We start from the raw sequence: 14,305 nt of genomic DNA on the forward strand, positions 1-14,305 counted from the left end.
TCCGAGGGGGGAGAAAAACTGAATTAACATTACAGATTGATTAACTATTTTTAAAAATCAGAACTGGCCAGTTCCAACACAAAATGGAAAAGCTAAATTCAACTACTTCAGATAACCACTGTCATATCCTGACAGCTATAATGCATTTAATCAGACAATGAGTGATCTTGGGCTTCCTTTGGAACAGTGTAACAGGTCAAAAACATATCAGAGTGAACGTTGGATGGAGATTTAAAGTAACTGGCAACTGGAAGCACTATTTTTAATATGGTGCATTGATTTGAACTGCACACTTAACCAAGTGACTTAACCCGTGTTTGATTTCTCTATTTGTGAGAACCAAACACCATATATTACAAGTGGCACAAATGAATCTTTTATAACACTTGTAATTTAATATATGGCATTCAGCTGAAAGACTATCTGTTAAGAAGTAGTAAAATAGCAGGTGATGCAATGCCAGTAATTACATCGGAGAGTACTACGAGAGGTGGATAATGATGGAGATGATAGAGTAAGTCAGGGAAAAAATAGCGCAATCAACAGGGCTGAAAGGGAAGCGTCTCCATCTGTTGGGAGCATCACAATGAAAGCGATGCAAATTATAGAAGTTTATTTAAAGGTTAATGCAGTAAAAGCTAAGGACAAGGAAATACTATCATAACTCTTTGTGGGAGGAGATGTGAGATAGAAGAAATGAGAAATGAGGAGATATAATAGATCCATCAAAGATGATGGAGGGAAAATGAAAGACATCTTGAAAGCACTACTGTGGAAGTTGTCATCATCAGAACAAATATGGAGCCAGAGAAATTAGAATAGCAGAATGCAATTGTCACAGGAACCAGAGTGGGAGGAGTTGTAATCAAAATAGCTATATAAGTCTGCAGTGGATATAGTACTGATTTGGAGAACATCCTCTAAAATTTTGAGCGAAGGATGAGAGAGACAGACAACAGGAAAGTGAGAACAGGGTGGATACATGCAATATTTTCAGATAACCTACTTTCCAGTTTTGATGGAAGGTCAATCCGTGTCCAAGAGCAGGGTGAGCTTCCTCAATGACCATCACCCTGTAGCAGTCACATTTAATGTGATAAAGTGTTTTGAGAGATTGGTGATGTTCAGAATTATCTCCTATCTGAGCAAGGAAATGGATCCACTGTAATACCACCACAACAGATCTACCGTGGATGCAATTTCACTGGCTCTCCAATGAATCTGATGTTGCAGCAATCCACTTAAATAACTGGCAAATTGATAAATTGGTTTATTATTGTCATACTTACTGAGGTAAGGTGGAAAAACTTGTCACGCATATCATCCATATAGATCAGTTTGTCACAAAATTGCTTTGAGATAGAACAATAAAAGTGCAGAATAATGTATTACAGTATAAAGTGCAGACAGGCTGTAAGGTACAAGGTCAAAGGTAGATTGTGAGGTTGATATTCAACCTTATCATATTAGGAAAACATTCAATAGTCTTACGACAGTGGGATAGAACCTGTCCTTGAACCTGGTGTCACACACTTTCAGGTTTTTGTATCTTCTGCCCCATGGAAGGAGGGAGAAGAGAGGATGTCTATTGTGGATGGGATCTTCAACTGTGCTAGCTGCCTTATATATAAAGTCCATATAAAGTCATGGACATGTAAAGTCCATGGTGGGAAGACTGCTATGCCCACAAATCTATAGTGTCTTCTGAACACGCGCAGAGCAGTTGCCTTACCAAGTTGTGATGCATCCAGAGAGGATGCTTTCTATGGTGCATCAATTAAAAAAAAATGCAGGGAGCCAAAGGGGACATGACAAATGTCTTTAGCCTTCCAAGGAAGTAGAGATGCAAGTGAACTCTCTGGGCTCACTCATGTTTTTACCAGCAAGTCAAGAATGCTTGTACCAGAAAAGGCTATTTGGGCTGTTCTCTCCTAGGAAGTTGAAATTCTCAACCCTCATGACCTCAGCACTATTGATGTGAAAAGGAGCACTGTCCCACTTCCCAAAGTCAATGACCAAGCTCTTTTATTTAGCTGACATCAAGGGAAAGGCTATTGTCATAACACCATGCCACTAGGCTCTCTAGCTCCTTCCTGTACTCCAAATAATCATCTTTAAGATACAGCACACTCTGGTGATATCATCTGTAAACCTGTGTAGATGGTGTCAAGGCAGAATCTGGCCATGCAGTCATTAGTCCATAGGCAGTAGAGGTCAGAGGATGCAGCCTTGTGGAGCATTAATTTTGAGAATAACCCAGCGCACATGATGCTGCCTATCTTTACTGTTAGTGGTCTGTTTCAGGAAATCAAGGATTCAGTTACAGATCTAAGTGTTGAGTTCCAGGTTTAGGAGTTTGGAGATAAATTTGCATGGAATTCTAGGATTAAAGGTGGAGCTCTAGTCAATAAACCTTTGTCTAACATAGGTGTCATTACTGTCCAGATGCTACAGAGATTACTGTAGAGCCATAGAGATAGCGTCTAACATAGACCAGTCTTGGGGGTAGGCATATTGCAGTAGGTTGAGATTGCCTGGGAGGCTGGAGTTGATCCATGCCATAGCCAGCCTGTTGGAGAACTTCATGATACCGGATCTCAGAGCCACTGGGCAGGAGATATGAAAGTACATTACCTTGTTTTTCTTCACTGCTAGGATGATAATAATCATCTTAAAGCAATAGGGAATCTTAGACTGAAGCAGGGAGAGGTTAAAAATTGGGGGTCGGGGTTTCATTCATTGATGTGTTATACAGTGCAGATAGACCTTCAAAGCAAGGCATGGGAGACATGTCTGTCTTTTAAAGATAGTCCCTAATAGGAAATAAAGATGTTAATGTTAGGCAGGAATTTCATCTTCCTACTCATTTTGTTCTTGCTGGCTTTAATGCCTTCCTCAATGACTCAGGAACAGCTTCTCCCCTCTGCCATCCAATCTCTGGATGGACATTGAACCCATGAATACTACCTCACTACTTTTTAAATTTTTATTTTTGCATTATTTATTTAATTGTACATTGTTGTTGAGTGCTGTCAAGTCATCTCCAGCTCATGGCGATCCTATGGATAGTGTGGCTTTCGTGGCAAGATATGGAAGTAGATTGCCAGGTCTTTCTTCCAGATAGATACTGCTGCTGCCCAGGTTGGGACCAGCCCGGAATCAATTTCAGGGCCATCTGCCTCAAAGTCCAGAGCTAATGCCAATGCACCACTGGCCAGCCCAATATGTATTACTGTGGCGACCCATTTCCTGGCGCATCTGAACCGACTCACAATTAGATAGCCTACGGGGGTTTGCGAGCACAGAGCTTTGGAGCCTCTGCGCCATGGGGAGGCGGTTGAGGGAGGCTTAAAAGTGAGGCTGAAGTTTTCGAATAAAGTTTTTTCCTTCGACTGCAGTTACCGACTCCGTGTCGTAATTTTAGCGCTGCGTGTAGCACACTGCTACAATTGGTGACCCCGACGGTCCAAACGATTTTTGGACCAGAAATGACCGACGCCGCCTCTGTTCATGCGGTTTCGTTGAAACTGCCGGGTTTCTGGACACAGCGCCCGGACCTATGGTTCCAGCAAGCCGAAGCCCAATTCCACGTTCGCCAGATCACCTCAGAAGACACCCGCTACTACTACGTGGTGAGCTCCCTCGACCAGGACACAGCGGCCCAGGTCGCGGAGTTCGTACAGTCGCCCCCGGCAGACGGCAAGTACACGGAATTCAAAACCCTGCTCCTCAGGACTTTCGGACTCTCACGGCGCGAGCGGGCTGCCCGTTTACTGCACCTGGATGGCTTGGGCGACAGACCTCCATCGGCTTTAATGAATGAGATGTTGTCTCTCGCCGACGGACACACATGCCTCATGTTTGAGCAGGCATTCCTGGAGCAGCTGCCCGAGGACATACGCCTGCTGCTATCGGACGCGGATTTCAGTGACCCCCGGAAGGTGGCAGCCCGGGCGGACTTGCTGTGGAACGCCAAAAAGGTGAGCGGGGCGTCCATCGCACAGATCTCCCAGCCACGCTCCCGGCAGCAAACCAGTCCAGGACCGGCCGCAGAGCCCGCCAACCCTCGGCCCAATGAACACTGGTGCTTCTACCACCAGCGGTGGGGCGCAGAAGCCCGCCATTGTCGCCCGCCCTGCAAGTTCCCGGGAAACGCCAGGGCCAGCCGCCGCTAATGGCTACGGCGGCTGGCCATCGGGAGAGCCTCCTGTATGTGTGGGATAGAAGGTCGGGATGCCGGTTTTTGGTCGATACTGGTGCCGAGATCAGCGTTTTACCTCCGACGAGTTACGACACCCGCAGCAGGGCACCGGGTCCCCCCCTGAGGGCCGTGAATGGCAGCACAGTAAGGTCCTATGGCACCCGTCAGGTGCAGCTACAGTTCGGCTCCAGCCAGTTCACGTGGGACTTCACACTGGCCGCCGTAGCCCAACCGCTTCTGGGTGCGGATTTTTTGCGGGCTCACAGCCTACTGGTCGACCTGCCCAGGAAGAGACTGGTACACGGCAAGACCTTTCAGATGTTCTCCCTGGGTGCAGCCCAGTTGCCAGCCCCTCACCTCGGCTCCATCACGCTGTCCGACAACGACTTCACCGGGGTCCTGGCGGAGTTCCCATCGGTTCTGGCACCGCAGTTCACAGCGGCCATGCCCAGGCACGGCGTACAGCACCACATCCCGACCCAGGGACCACCCCTCCACGCTCGGCGGCTTCCCCCGGACAAGCTCCGACTGGCGAAGGAGGAGTTCCAGAGGATGGAGGAATTGGGGATCATCCGGCGGTCCGACAGCCCATGGGCCTCCCCCCTGCACATGGTGCCCAAAGCGACAGGAGGCTGGAGACCGTGCGGCGAATACCGCAGGCTGAACGAGGCTACCACACCGGACCGCTACCCTGTGCCGCACATTCAGGACTTTGCAGCAAACCTGCTCGGCGCACGGATCTTCTCCAAGGTAGACCTCGTCCGAGGGTACCATCAAATCCCGATGCATCCTGACGACGTCCCCAAAACGGCTCTCATCACCCCTTTCGGCCTTTTCGAGTTCCTCCACATGCCGTTCGGCCTGAAGAATGCCGCACAGACGTTCCAGCGGTTAATGGACGCGGTGGGACGGGACCTGGACTTCGCATTCATCTATTTGGATGACATCCTCATAGCCAGCAGCAGTCGTCAGGAGCATCTGTCCCACCTCCGTCAACTCTGCGCCCGACTGAGTGAGTACGGTCTTACAATCAACCCTGCCAAATGCCAGTTCGGACTCGATACCATTGACTTCCTGGGCCACAGGATTACTAAAGACAGGGCAACCCCTCTGCCCGCTAAGGTAGATGCGGTCCGCCTCTTTCCCTGACCCACCACGATCAAAGGCCTTCAGGAATTCGTAGGTATGGTCAATTTCTACCGCCGCTTCCTCCCTTCAGCTGCTCGGATCATGCGCCCCCTGTTCGCCCTGATGTCGGGTCCGAGCAAGGACATTACCTGGGACGAGGAGTCCGCCGCCGCTTTCGTTCAAACGAAGGAAGCTTTGGCGGACGCCGCAATGCTAGTACATCCCAGAATGGACGCCCCTACCGCCCTCACAGTGGACGCATCAAACATGGCAGTCGGTGGGGTGCTGGAGCAACTCATCGCAGGTCGCTGGCAACCCCTGGCGTTTTTCAGCAAACACCTGCGACCACCCGAGCTCAAATACAGTGCTTTCGACCGGGAACTGTTGGCGCTCTACCTGGCAATCTGGCATTTCAGGTACTTCCTAGAGGGTCGGCCCTTCACCGCGTTCACGGACCACAAACCGCTTACCTTTGCGTTTACGAAAGCGTCCGACCCCTGGTCGTCCTGCCAGCAACGCCACCTGTCCTACATCTCTGAATACACGACGGATGTCCGGCACGTCTCCGGTAAGGACAATGTCGTGGCGGATGCGCTCTCTCGCCCTACCGTTCATGCCCTTTCCCAAGGGGTAGACTTTGAGGCACTGGCAGAGGCGCAGCAGGTGGATGAGGAGATTCCGAGTTACAGAACCGCAGTCTCCGGTTTGCAGCTCCAGGACTTCCCCGTAGGCCCAGGTGAGAGGACCCTACTCTGTGACGTCGCCACCGGCCAGCCTCGTCCAGTCCTCCCGACAGCATGGCGGCGCCGCGTTTTCGACTCCATTCATAACTTGGCGCATCCCTCCATCCGGACAACTGTCCGGATGGTTTCCAGCAGGTTCGTTTGGCACGGACTCCGCAAACAGGTCACTGAATGGGCCAAAACGTGCATGCACTGCCAGACGGCCAAGGTGCAGCGGCACACCAAAGCCCCACCGCAGCAGTTCCATCCCGCCCACCGGCGTTTCAACCACATTCATGTGGATATCGTGGGCCCCCTGCCAGTGTCGCGCGGAGCGCGGCACCTCCTATCGTGGACCGGTTCACAAGATGGCCAGAGGCGTCCCGCTCACCGACACCACCTCCGAATCTTGCGCCCGAGCCCTGATCGCCACCTGGATATCTCGCTTTGGTGTACCAGCCCACATTACCTCCGACAGAGGCGCCCAGTTCACCTCCAGCCTGTGGTCAGCTATGGCTAGCCTTTTGGGGACTCAGCTGCACCACACAACTGCCTACCACCCACAGTCGAACGGGCTAGTGGAGCGTTTCCACCGTCACCTGAAGTCGGCCCTCATGGCCCGCCTGCGAGGAGCCAACTGGGCGGACAAGCTTCCCTGGGTCCTACTCGGCATCCACACAGCGCCCAAGGACGACCTGCACGCCTCGTCGGCCGAGTTGGTATACGGCGCGCCCCTGGTCGTCCCCGGGGAGTTCCTACCAGCCCCAAGGGGGCAAGAGGAAGAACCCGCAGCAGTCCTGGGCAGACTACGCGAGAGGCTCGGTAACCTGGCCCCCATACCCACTTCACAGCACGGGCGGCACCCGACCTGCGTACCCAAAGACCTACAGAACTGTAAGTTTGTGTTTGTACGAAGGGGCGGGCATCGGCCGCCGCTGCAGCGGCCATACGAGGGGCTGTTTATGGTGCTCCGGAATAACGGGTCCACGTTCGTGCTGGACGTTGGGGGGAAAGAGGAGGTTTTCACGGTGGACCGACTCAAACCGGCCCATGTGGACCTGGCGCAACCGGCCGAGTTTCCGGCGCCTCGGCGCAGAGGCCGACCTCCCAAGCAGGTTCTGGCCCAGACTGTGGACATTGGGGGGTGTATCGCCGGTTCTGGGGGGGGAGTTATGTGGCAACCCATTTCCTGGCGCATCCGAACCGACTCACAATTAGATAGCCTACGGGGGTTTGCGAGCACAGAGCTTTGGAGCCTCTGCACCATGGGGGGCCGGTTGAGGGAGGCTTAAAAGTGAGGCTGAAGTTTTCAAATAAAGTTTTTTCCTTCGACTGCAGTTACCGACTCCGTGTCGTAATTTTAGCGCTGCGTGTAGCACACCGCTACATTACTGTAATTCATGTTTTCCCTTATTATTATATATTCCATTGTATTGCTACTGCAAAGACAACAAATTTCACAACAAAAACCAGTGATATTAAACCTGATTCTAATAAATAGTTTTCATGTCTCCTTGCTTCTTTTCCTCTGACACAGTCTACTATCTAAATTTTCCAAGTTTGTGTAGCAGGCAGCAATTACAATGAAGTCATTGCACCTTATTGGCATAGACCACAAGGGTCCATCCAATTAATTGTTGCTTACAATAAAGTCTCAACTCATCCACTGGCACTTTCCACTCCAATCCTTATCTTGCTGGTTCTTACTACATTTGCTGATTAACTAATATGGCTGACATGTAATCTAATGTGATCAGCGACTGGAATAATAAGTATCCCATATTCCCCCCAGGAGGTTTTCCTCAAGATGAAGACATTTCAGGAGCTGCTATAAAGCATGATATTATCTCTCAAGAAATTCTTCTCATAATCTGCACTTAAGGAGTGGACTGCCTCTGTTCACAAACACTGGAACAGAAGCATAGTAAATTGTTATCTATCCATACCCAAAATATCACAAAAAAGCAGATCTCCGATCAGTCTGAATTGGCATTAGTGGGAGGCCAAGGTCAACTGTAAGAGAAGTGAAGCTTTGCTCTTCAGCAACTGGCCCAGACATTTCTACATGCACTTCATCATCATGTCTGACCATCTGAAGATGCTTGAGAGCTGGTTCGGAGGGACCAAGTCATGCAACAAGATTTACCTGAATGGAAAGGCAAGAATAAGCAAAAATTGGCACTGCAGGATGGACCCTCAGAAATATTGCTCATACTACCAATGGAGAGAATCAACAATACTAAATATACAGACTGAATGACATCACAAGTGTAAAGAACCATAAACTTCTTTCTTTTGTACAATGTATACTTACTATGTTGAATAAACTTTAAGTATTAAGGAAAATACTTCATGAGCAGTTCCTGATGCTGCAGTGAACAAATCGAGAAAAATAGCACAGATCTGCAGTGAGTCATTATGCCATTTTTCAGGATATTCCAAAGAGACTTGATAACTGACAGTCGCCATAACTTGGATTTTAGGGACATAATATCAAGGAATGAGAATAAGATCATAGGTCCCCAAAGAATTTCACATATCTCTGGTTAGCGATGTTGAAAACCTAAGCCTAAGTTTAAGCTTGACCTGCCTACTCATCAAACATCAAGAATGGAAGAAGGTGTAGGAGCAGTTTCTTTGTAAACAGGCATGCCCTGAGGTCTAGAATTTACCCAAGTGGCCTATCACACCCATCCCAAAGCACCCAGGTCAGGGAATGCACTCAGTGGTGCCACCACTGCGGTACCCATGAATGAGCAGCACAGCAGCTAAAGGCTGGGGAGAGAAAAAAAAATCCTTCAAGCCACAGCACACCCTGTAGACTCTGAACAATGTTCATTCATTTCTGAAGTTGTCCAGATCTCTTGAGGTCACTAAATAGCAAGGGAAGAACACAGCACTCAATTCTCTTGGTTTAAATAAGAGTGTTCCACTATATTTCTCTGAGATGCTTCCATAATGACTGCTGTGGACCTTTGAGCTGCAAGTCTTATGCAGGTAGAAATATATATTGTGAAAGGTTTAATGTCAATGAGTACTTGCCTGATGCCAGGAAAATGTGAAATTATACCCAGAATTGCCTGGTTCAATTTCACAATTACCTTGATTTAAGTTGAACAATTGCATTGGCAGCATCACTGAGGCCAATTTTACTTTTAATTTATTCAAAGGATATATGCTCTGCAGGTTTAGCCAGTATTTAATTGCCCAACACTAACTGCCCTTGAAAAGTTGACGGTGAGTCGCCTTGTTCAGTTGTTGCAGTCTTTAAGAAGAGGTATACCTATAATTCTGTAAGGAATTAGAATCAGATTTATTATCACTGACATATGTTGTGAAATTTGTAGTTTTGTGGCAGCAGTACAGTGAGTGCAAAGCAAAGAAAATATTATAACAAGAAATACAAAAAGTGAGGTACTACTCATAGGTTCATGGTCCAAAGATAAATCTGATGATGCAGAGGAAGAAATTGTTCCTAAAACGTTGAGTGTGTTTTCAGGCTCCTGTACCCCCTCCCTGGTGTTAGTTATGAGAAGAGGGGGCACATCCTGTGTGGTGAAGGTCCTTCATGATAGATGCCACATTTTTTGAAGCATTCTCTTCTGAAGATATCCTCAATAGTGGGGAGGCAAATGACTGAGTTTACAGCCCTCTGCAGCTTTCTCAGATCCTGTCCCCTCCATAACAGATGATGATGCGACCAGTTAAAATGATCTCTACGGCACATCTATAGAAATTTGCAAGAGTCTTTGATGACGTACCAAATTTCCTCAAACTCCTAATGAAATATAGCCACTGGTGTGTCTTCTTTGCAATTGCATCAATATGTTGGCCTGAGCATCGATCTTCAGAGTCCTGATACCCAGGAACCCTTTCCACTGAGGAACCTTCAACAAGGACTGGTGTGTGTTCCCTCAACTTTCCCTTCCTGATGTCCACAATTAATTCCTTGGTCTAAATGATGCTGAGTGCAAGGTTGCTGTTGTGATACCACTCAACCAGCTGATCTACATATCTCACTCCTGTTCTTACGACAATAGCTGTGTCACTGGCAAATGCTTAAACGATGTTTGCGCTATGACTGGCCCACAGTCATGAGTGTAGAGAGTAGAGCAGCAGGCTAAGATGTATCCTTGAGAGCACCTGTGTTAATTGTCAGTGAGGAGGAGATGTTATTTTCAATCCACACTTATTGTGGTTTCCTGGTAAGGAAGATGAGGATCCAAATCCAGGCACAGTTAAAATCAGCAATATACAGTACTTCCAAGTCAGAATGGTGTAATCCCATGCTTTTGCTGTCCTTATCCTTCCAGATAGTAAATACTGTGGATTGGACGGTGCCATTCTGGAGTTGCTGAGTTGTTGTAGTGCAACCTCTCTATGATACAAACCCCTGCTACTGTGAATTGGTGATGAAGCAACTAAATGGTTATGAATAGGGTGCCTATAAAGTGGGCTACTAGATGGTTCTGACTTTCTGGAATGCTGTTGAAGCTGCACTCTTCCAAGCAAGTAAAGAGGACTCAAACACATTCCTGACTTCAGGCTTGTGAACTTAATAGTCAGTTACTGGGATACTTCAGTTTAATTTCTGGTTAATGGTAATCCCTGAATATTAATTTTTAAAAAAGGATTCAGTTACATTTCATCTTTGCTGATTTTGAACATAAGTGTGTCAATGTTTACTACTTATAGTTGGTCAATAGGCTAAGTAGGCAACTATTATCATTAATAAAAAGACCATGCCCATGATATATAACAAGGTTAAATATTGACTACTCGTTAAAGAAAGCACATTATTTTAAAATATTCTACTTGCTTGTATGGCTTATATTTGTCCCCTTTGACATTATATATCCAGTCTTCCAGCTTTTTCCTGATGGTAATATAAATTCCTTTGAGTTCCCAATGTTTCTTCACATCTATTACTGTCATAAATCTAAAACAAAGACAGAACTATCAAAATCAAACAAGAACCAGTCTTCAGTTCTTAATGGAAATTGCAAACAGTAATCAATCTGAAATTTAAAGAACAGCTTTTCAAACAATCAGCACTGTCTACTGAGCATGGCTGGCTCACAGCACGGGGATGGCTGCTAGGAGAAATGCTTTGGAAAGTGAAGTAACTATGAGATGCTCTTGTATGCTTCAGCAAACATAAAACAATGCCATCACGTTAATTGACCTGATCAAATTAGGCAGCTATGGGCTAAGTTATTTGCACCACTGTAATAGGATTCAAGGAGAGGGCAGACTATCTTGCTTTCCTAATATTTTATCACAGAAACCAGCAAGTTTGAGTAAGTGCAAATGTAGGTGTTAGATGCATAGACAGAAATCTTTCTCAATTTTGCCAACATGACCAATGGGTCAAATAGTTTCAACTTGAAAAAAAAAACAAGTTTACTGAACCCATCTTTGTAGCCAATATGTAATCTGACATGGTCAATATTCATGATTTCCACTGCAAATTCCAATCAGTTGTGCCAGGGCATCAGTGGAAACTCTCATATTAGAGAATTTTCACTCCTAGTGCATTTTAACTTGATAGCCACTGTTCACTTGAGTGTTCAATAGGTCTCTTGTCAGAGAATTAGCAAGAAACTGGTAGAACTCACGAAAGTAAAACTAGTCAAGAATTACAGAGTTCATTAAAATGAGACATCCCAATCAGTGGTAAATTTCACTTACAGCTCAATGGAACAGGAGATCAAACAGTTTGAGATGATTCTTAATTTATCATTTTCTCCCTCTAATCAAAACTCTTTGGATTTTATTGAATCCAATAAAGACATGGAAAGCTTTAACAAGTACACTTTTTACAAAGTTGTGGAGGGCCTTATTTGCAAGACCTTTTTCAAGAAACTTTTTAATAATATTTGGAAAAGGCAGTAACTAGGAATTCATGAGATTTTGATACCAGCAATACTTATCACTGAACTAATCATTAAGAAATCTGACATCTAGTTATACAAATCCAAGGTTATTCTGTAAAACTGTGCACCCTTCAAACAAGTACAAAATCAAATCATCCAAACTTAAAACCTCCATATACACAAGAACCTTAAATATTTCCATATATTATTTTGACTTATGGTCTCCATAGCCATTCACAGAACAACCCATCGTCCACAAATTTCCTCTGTAACCTATTGCCCCCAAATTCCCATCAACTTATGCCCCTTCCCACATTCTACCACTCAGCAAATAACCTAGCAATTCACACATCCTAGGGATGTGGAAAGAAACTAGAGTACTCAGGGTAAACCCGTACTGTCACAAGAAGAGCATGCAAGTATTTCCAAAATTTTCCTGTTTCCAATCTCCAGCATTTGCAGCACTTTGTTTTTGTATTATTTATTAACATATTTCAGATTTCATTAATCTGAAAATTTCAAGTTTCTTCACAGATACTACCCAACTTGCCAAGTATTTTCAGTATATATTTAATTTTTAACATCTAAAGGACCTTGCTTTATTGCCTGGCTGGAGTTACACTGGTTTGCCATGGACACCTAAATGACCCAGTGGGATAAAAGATGACTGTAGTCCATGTACTGGAAATCACAGTTCTGAATATCAGCACCTTTTATTATGAAAAGGAAAAATAGCATGAAATGAAAGAAATATAACAAATACCAGAAGGATTCCCATAATGTTTCCCACCTGCATGAATAACAAAGATGTTTCTGGAGTCTCTAGTCTCAAATATTCCATACTTCTACCCGTTTTACTTGATTCTGGCCAGTCATATTTCTTAATTATAGCATCTTATGTCTCTAAAATTATAAGATCCCAATATCGATGGATTCCATCTGAATTATTGGTATTGCAAATCTTTGACAGAAAAACTGAAAACAGTAAAATAGTTTTTCCCTGGTCATTTTGTATTTATGCAATCAAACTTGTGTATTAATTCATGGTGCAAAGTCGAAAAGGTATAAACTAGTACCTAGAATTTTGAGTACTATGTTCCTACCTTCCGGAATCGATCATGTTCTCAGTGATGCTAATCAGTGTACGTGCAGCTTGACGGTTTAGCATACCAGTACTATATTGCCGCCAGTAACTTGTCTAAATGCAATTGCAAAAGAATAGAAAATAGTGTTAAAGTATTTAAAATAATATTGGTAACAGAAAATCAGATATTCAATGGCCACTTTATTAGGTACCACCTGTGGCCACCTAATAAAGTGGCAACTGAATGTATGTGGTCTTCTGCTGCTGCAGCTGATCTACTTCAAGGTTCGACATTTTGCGCATTCTGAGAATCTCTTCAGTACACCACTGTTGTAACACATGGATATTTGAGTTACTGTCACCTACCTGTCAGGTTCAACCAGTCTAGCCATTCCCCTCTGAACTTTTTCATTAACAAGGCATTTTTGCCCACAGAACTGCCGCTCAATAGATTTTTTTTTTTTGTTTTTCCACACCATTTTCTGTAAACTTTAGAAACTGTTGTGCAAATCCCAGGAGGTGAGCAGTTTCTGAGATACTCAAACTACCCCATCTGCATCAACGGCAATCATTCTGTGGTCAGTCACTTGGATCACATTTCTTCCCCATTTGAAATTTGGTCTGAACAAAGGAACCTCGTGACCATGTCTGCATGCTTTTATGTATTGTGTTGCTGCTATATGATTGGCTGATTAGTCATTTGCATTAATGAACAGGTGTACAGGTATACCTAATAAAGTGGCCAGTGAGTGTATTTCCAGGTAGACAATCACAAGAAAGATCTAAGTAATGTGATGATCTGTATAATTTAACCTTTTGAGCCTTTAAAAGGCGTACTCTGGCTTCTTCCATCATGTCATCTATCTCACGAGGGGAAGGTTCCCATGGAATATTTTTTTCACAGTCAGGGCAACGAAATGCTTTAGCACTTGGCAAAATTTCATCAACATGAACCTGTAAGACAAAAAGAGCACATTAATTTTGATAATATCTAACTGTGGATTATATACTACATTTTGAATGATAATTATGAAAGTGTTTGAATCAGTATGCAATGGAAAGAGGAATCCCTTCATCTCCACTTTCAAACACTTCGGCAATATCATCCAATAGAGAAAGTTTTGAAATGTTGTTTTAATACACTATGTATGATTGAGCTCACCTTCTCTACAATGCATCAAATTTGTTCGCACTGAAGGTACTTCGTGCACACATGACATAAGGGGCTGGGCCTGTATTGTTACCTTACAGATAACATTTTTTGTACCTGCAGCTTTTAAGTAAGAGGAATCGT

General features: G+C 45.1%; 1 protein-coding gene across 1 annotated transcript in view; it reads right to left on the reverse strand.

Annotated features, from left to right (window-relative positions):
- The window catches only part of LOC132397545 (low-affinity Na(+)/H(+) antiporter NhaS1-like), a 122,289-nt gene that overhangs the window by 27,512 nt on the left and 80,472 nt on the right, over nucleotides 1-14,305 (reverse strand). Inside the window, exons 14-15 of the mRNA XM_059976371.1 lie at nucleotides 13,825-13,965; nucleotides 13,031-13,125 (exon numbers count right to left, since the gene is read on the reverse strand). Coding sequence (XP_059832354.1) covers nucleotides 13,031-13,125; nucleotides 13,825-13,965 — 236 coding nt within the window. The remainder of the gene's footprint in view (nucleotides 1-13,030; nucleotides 13,126-13,824; nucleotides 13,966-14,305) is intronic.

The sequence above is a fragment of the Hypanus sabinus genome, chromosome 7 (assembly GCF_030144855.1).
Source record: "Hypanus sabinus isolate sHypSab1 chromosome 7, sHypSab1.hap1, whole genome shotgun sequence".
Taxonomy (NCBI): Eukaryota; Metazoa; Chordata; class Chondrichthyes; order Myliobatiformes; family Dasyatidae; genus Hypanus; species Hypanus sabinus.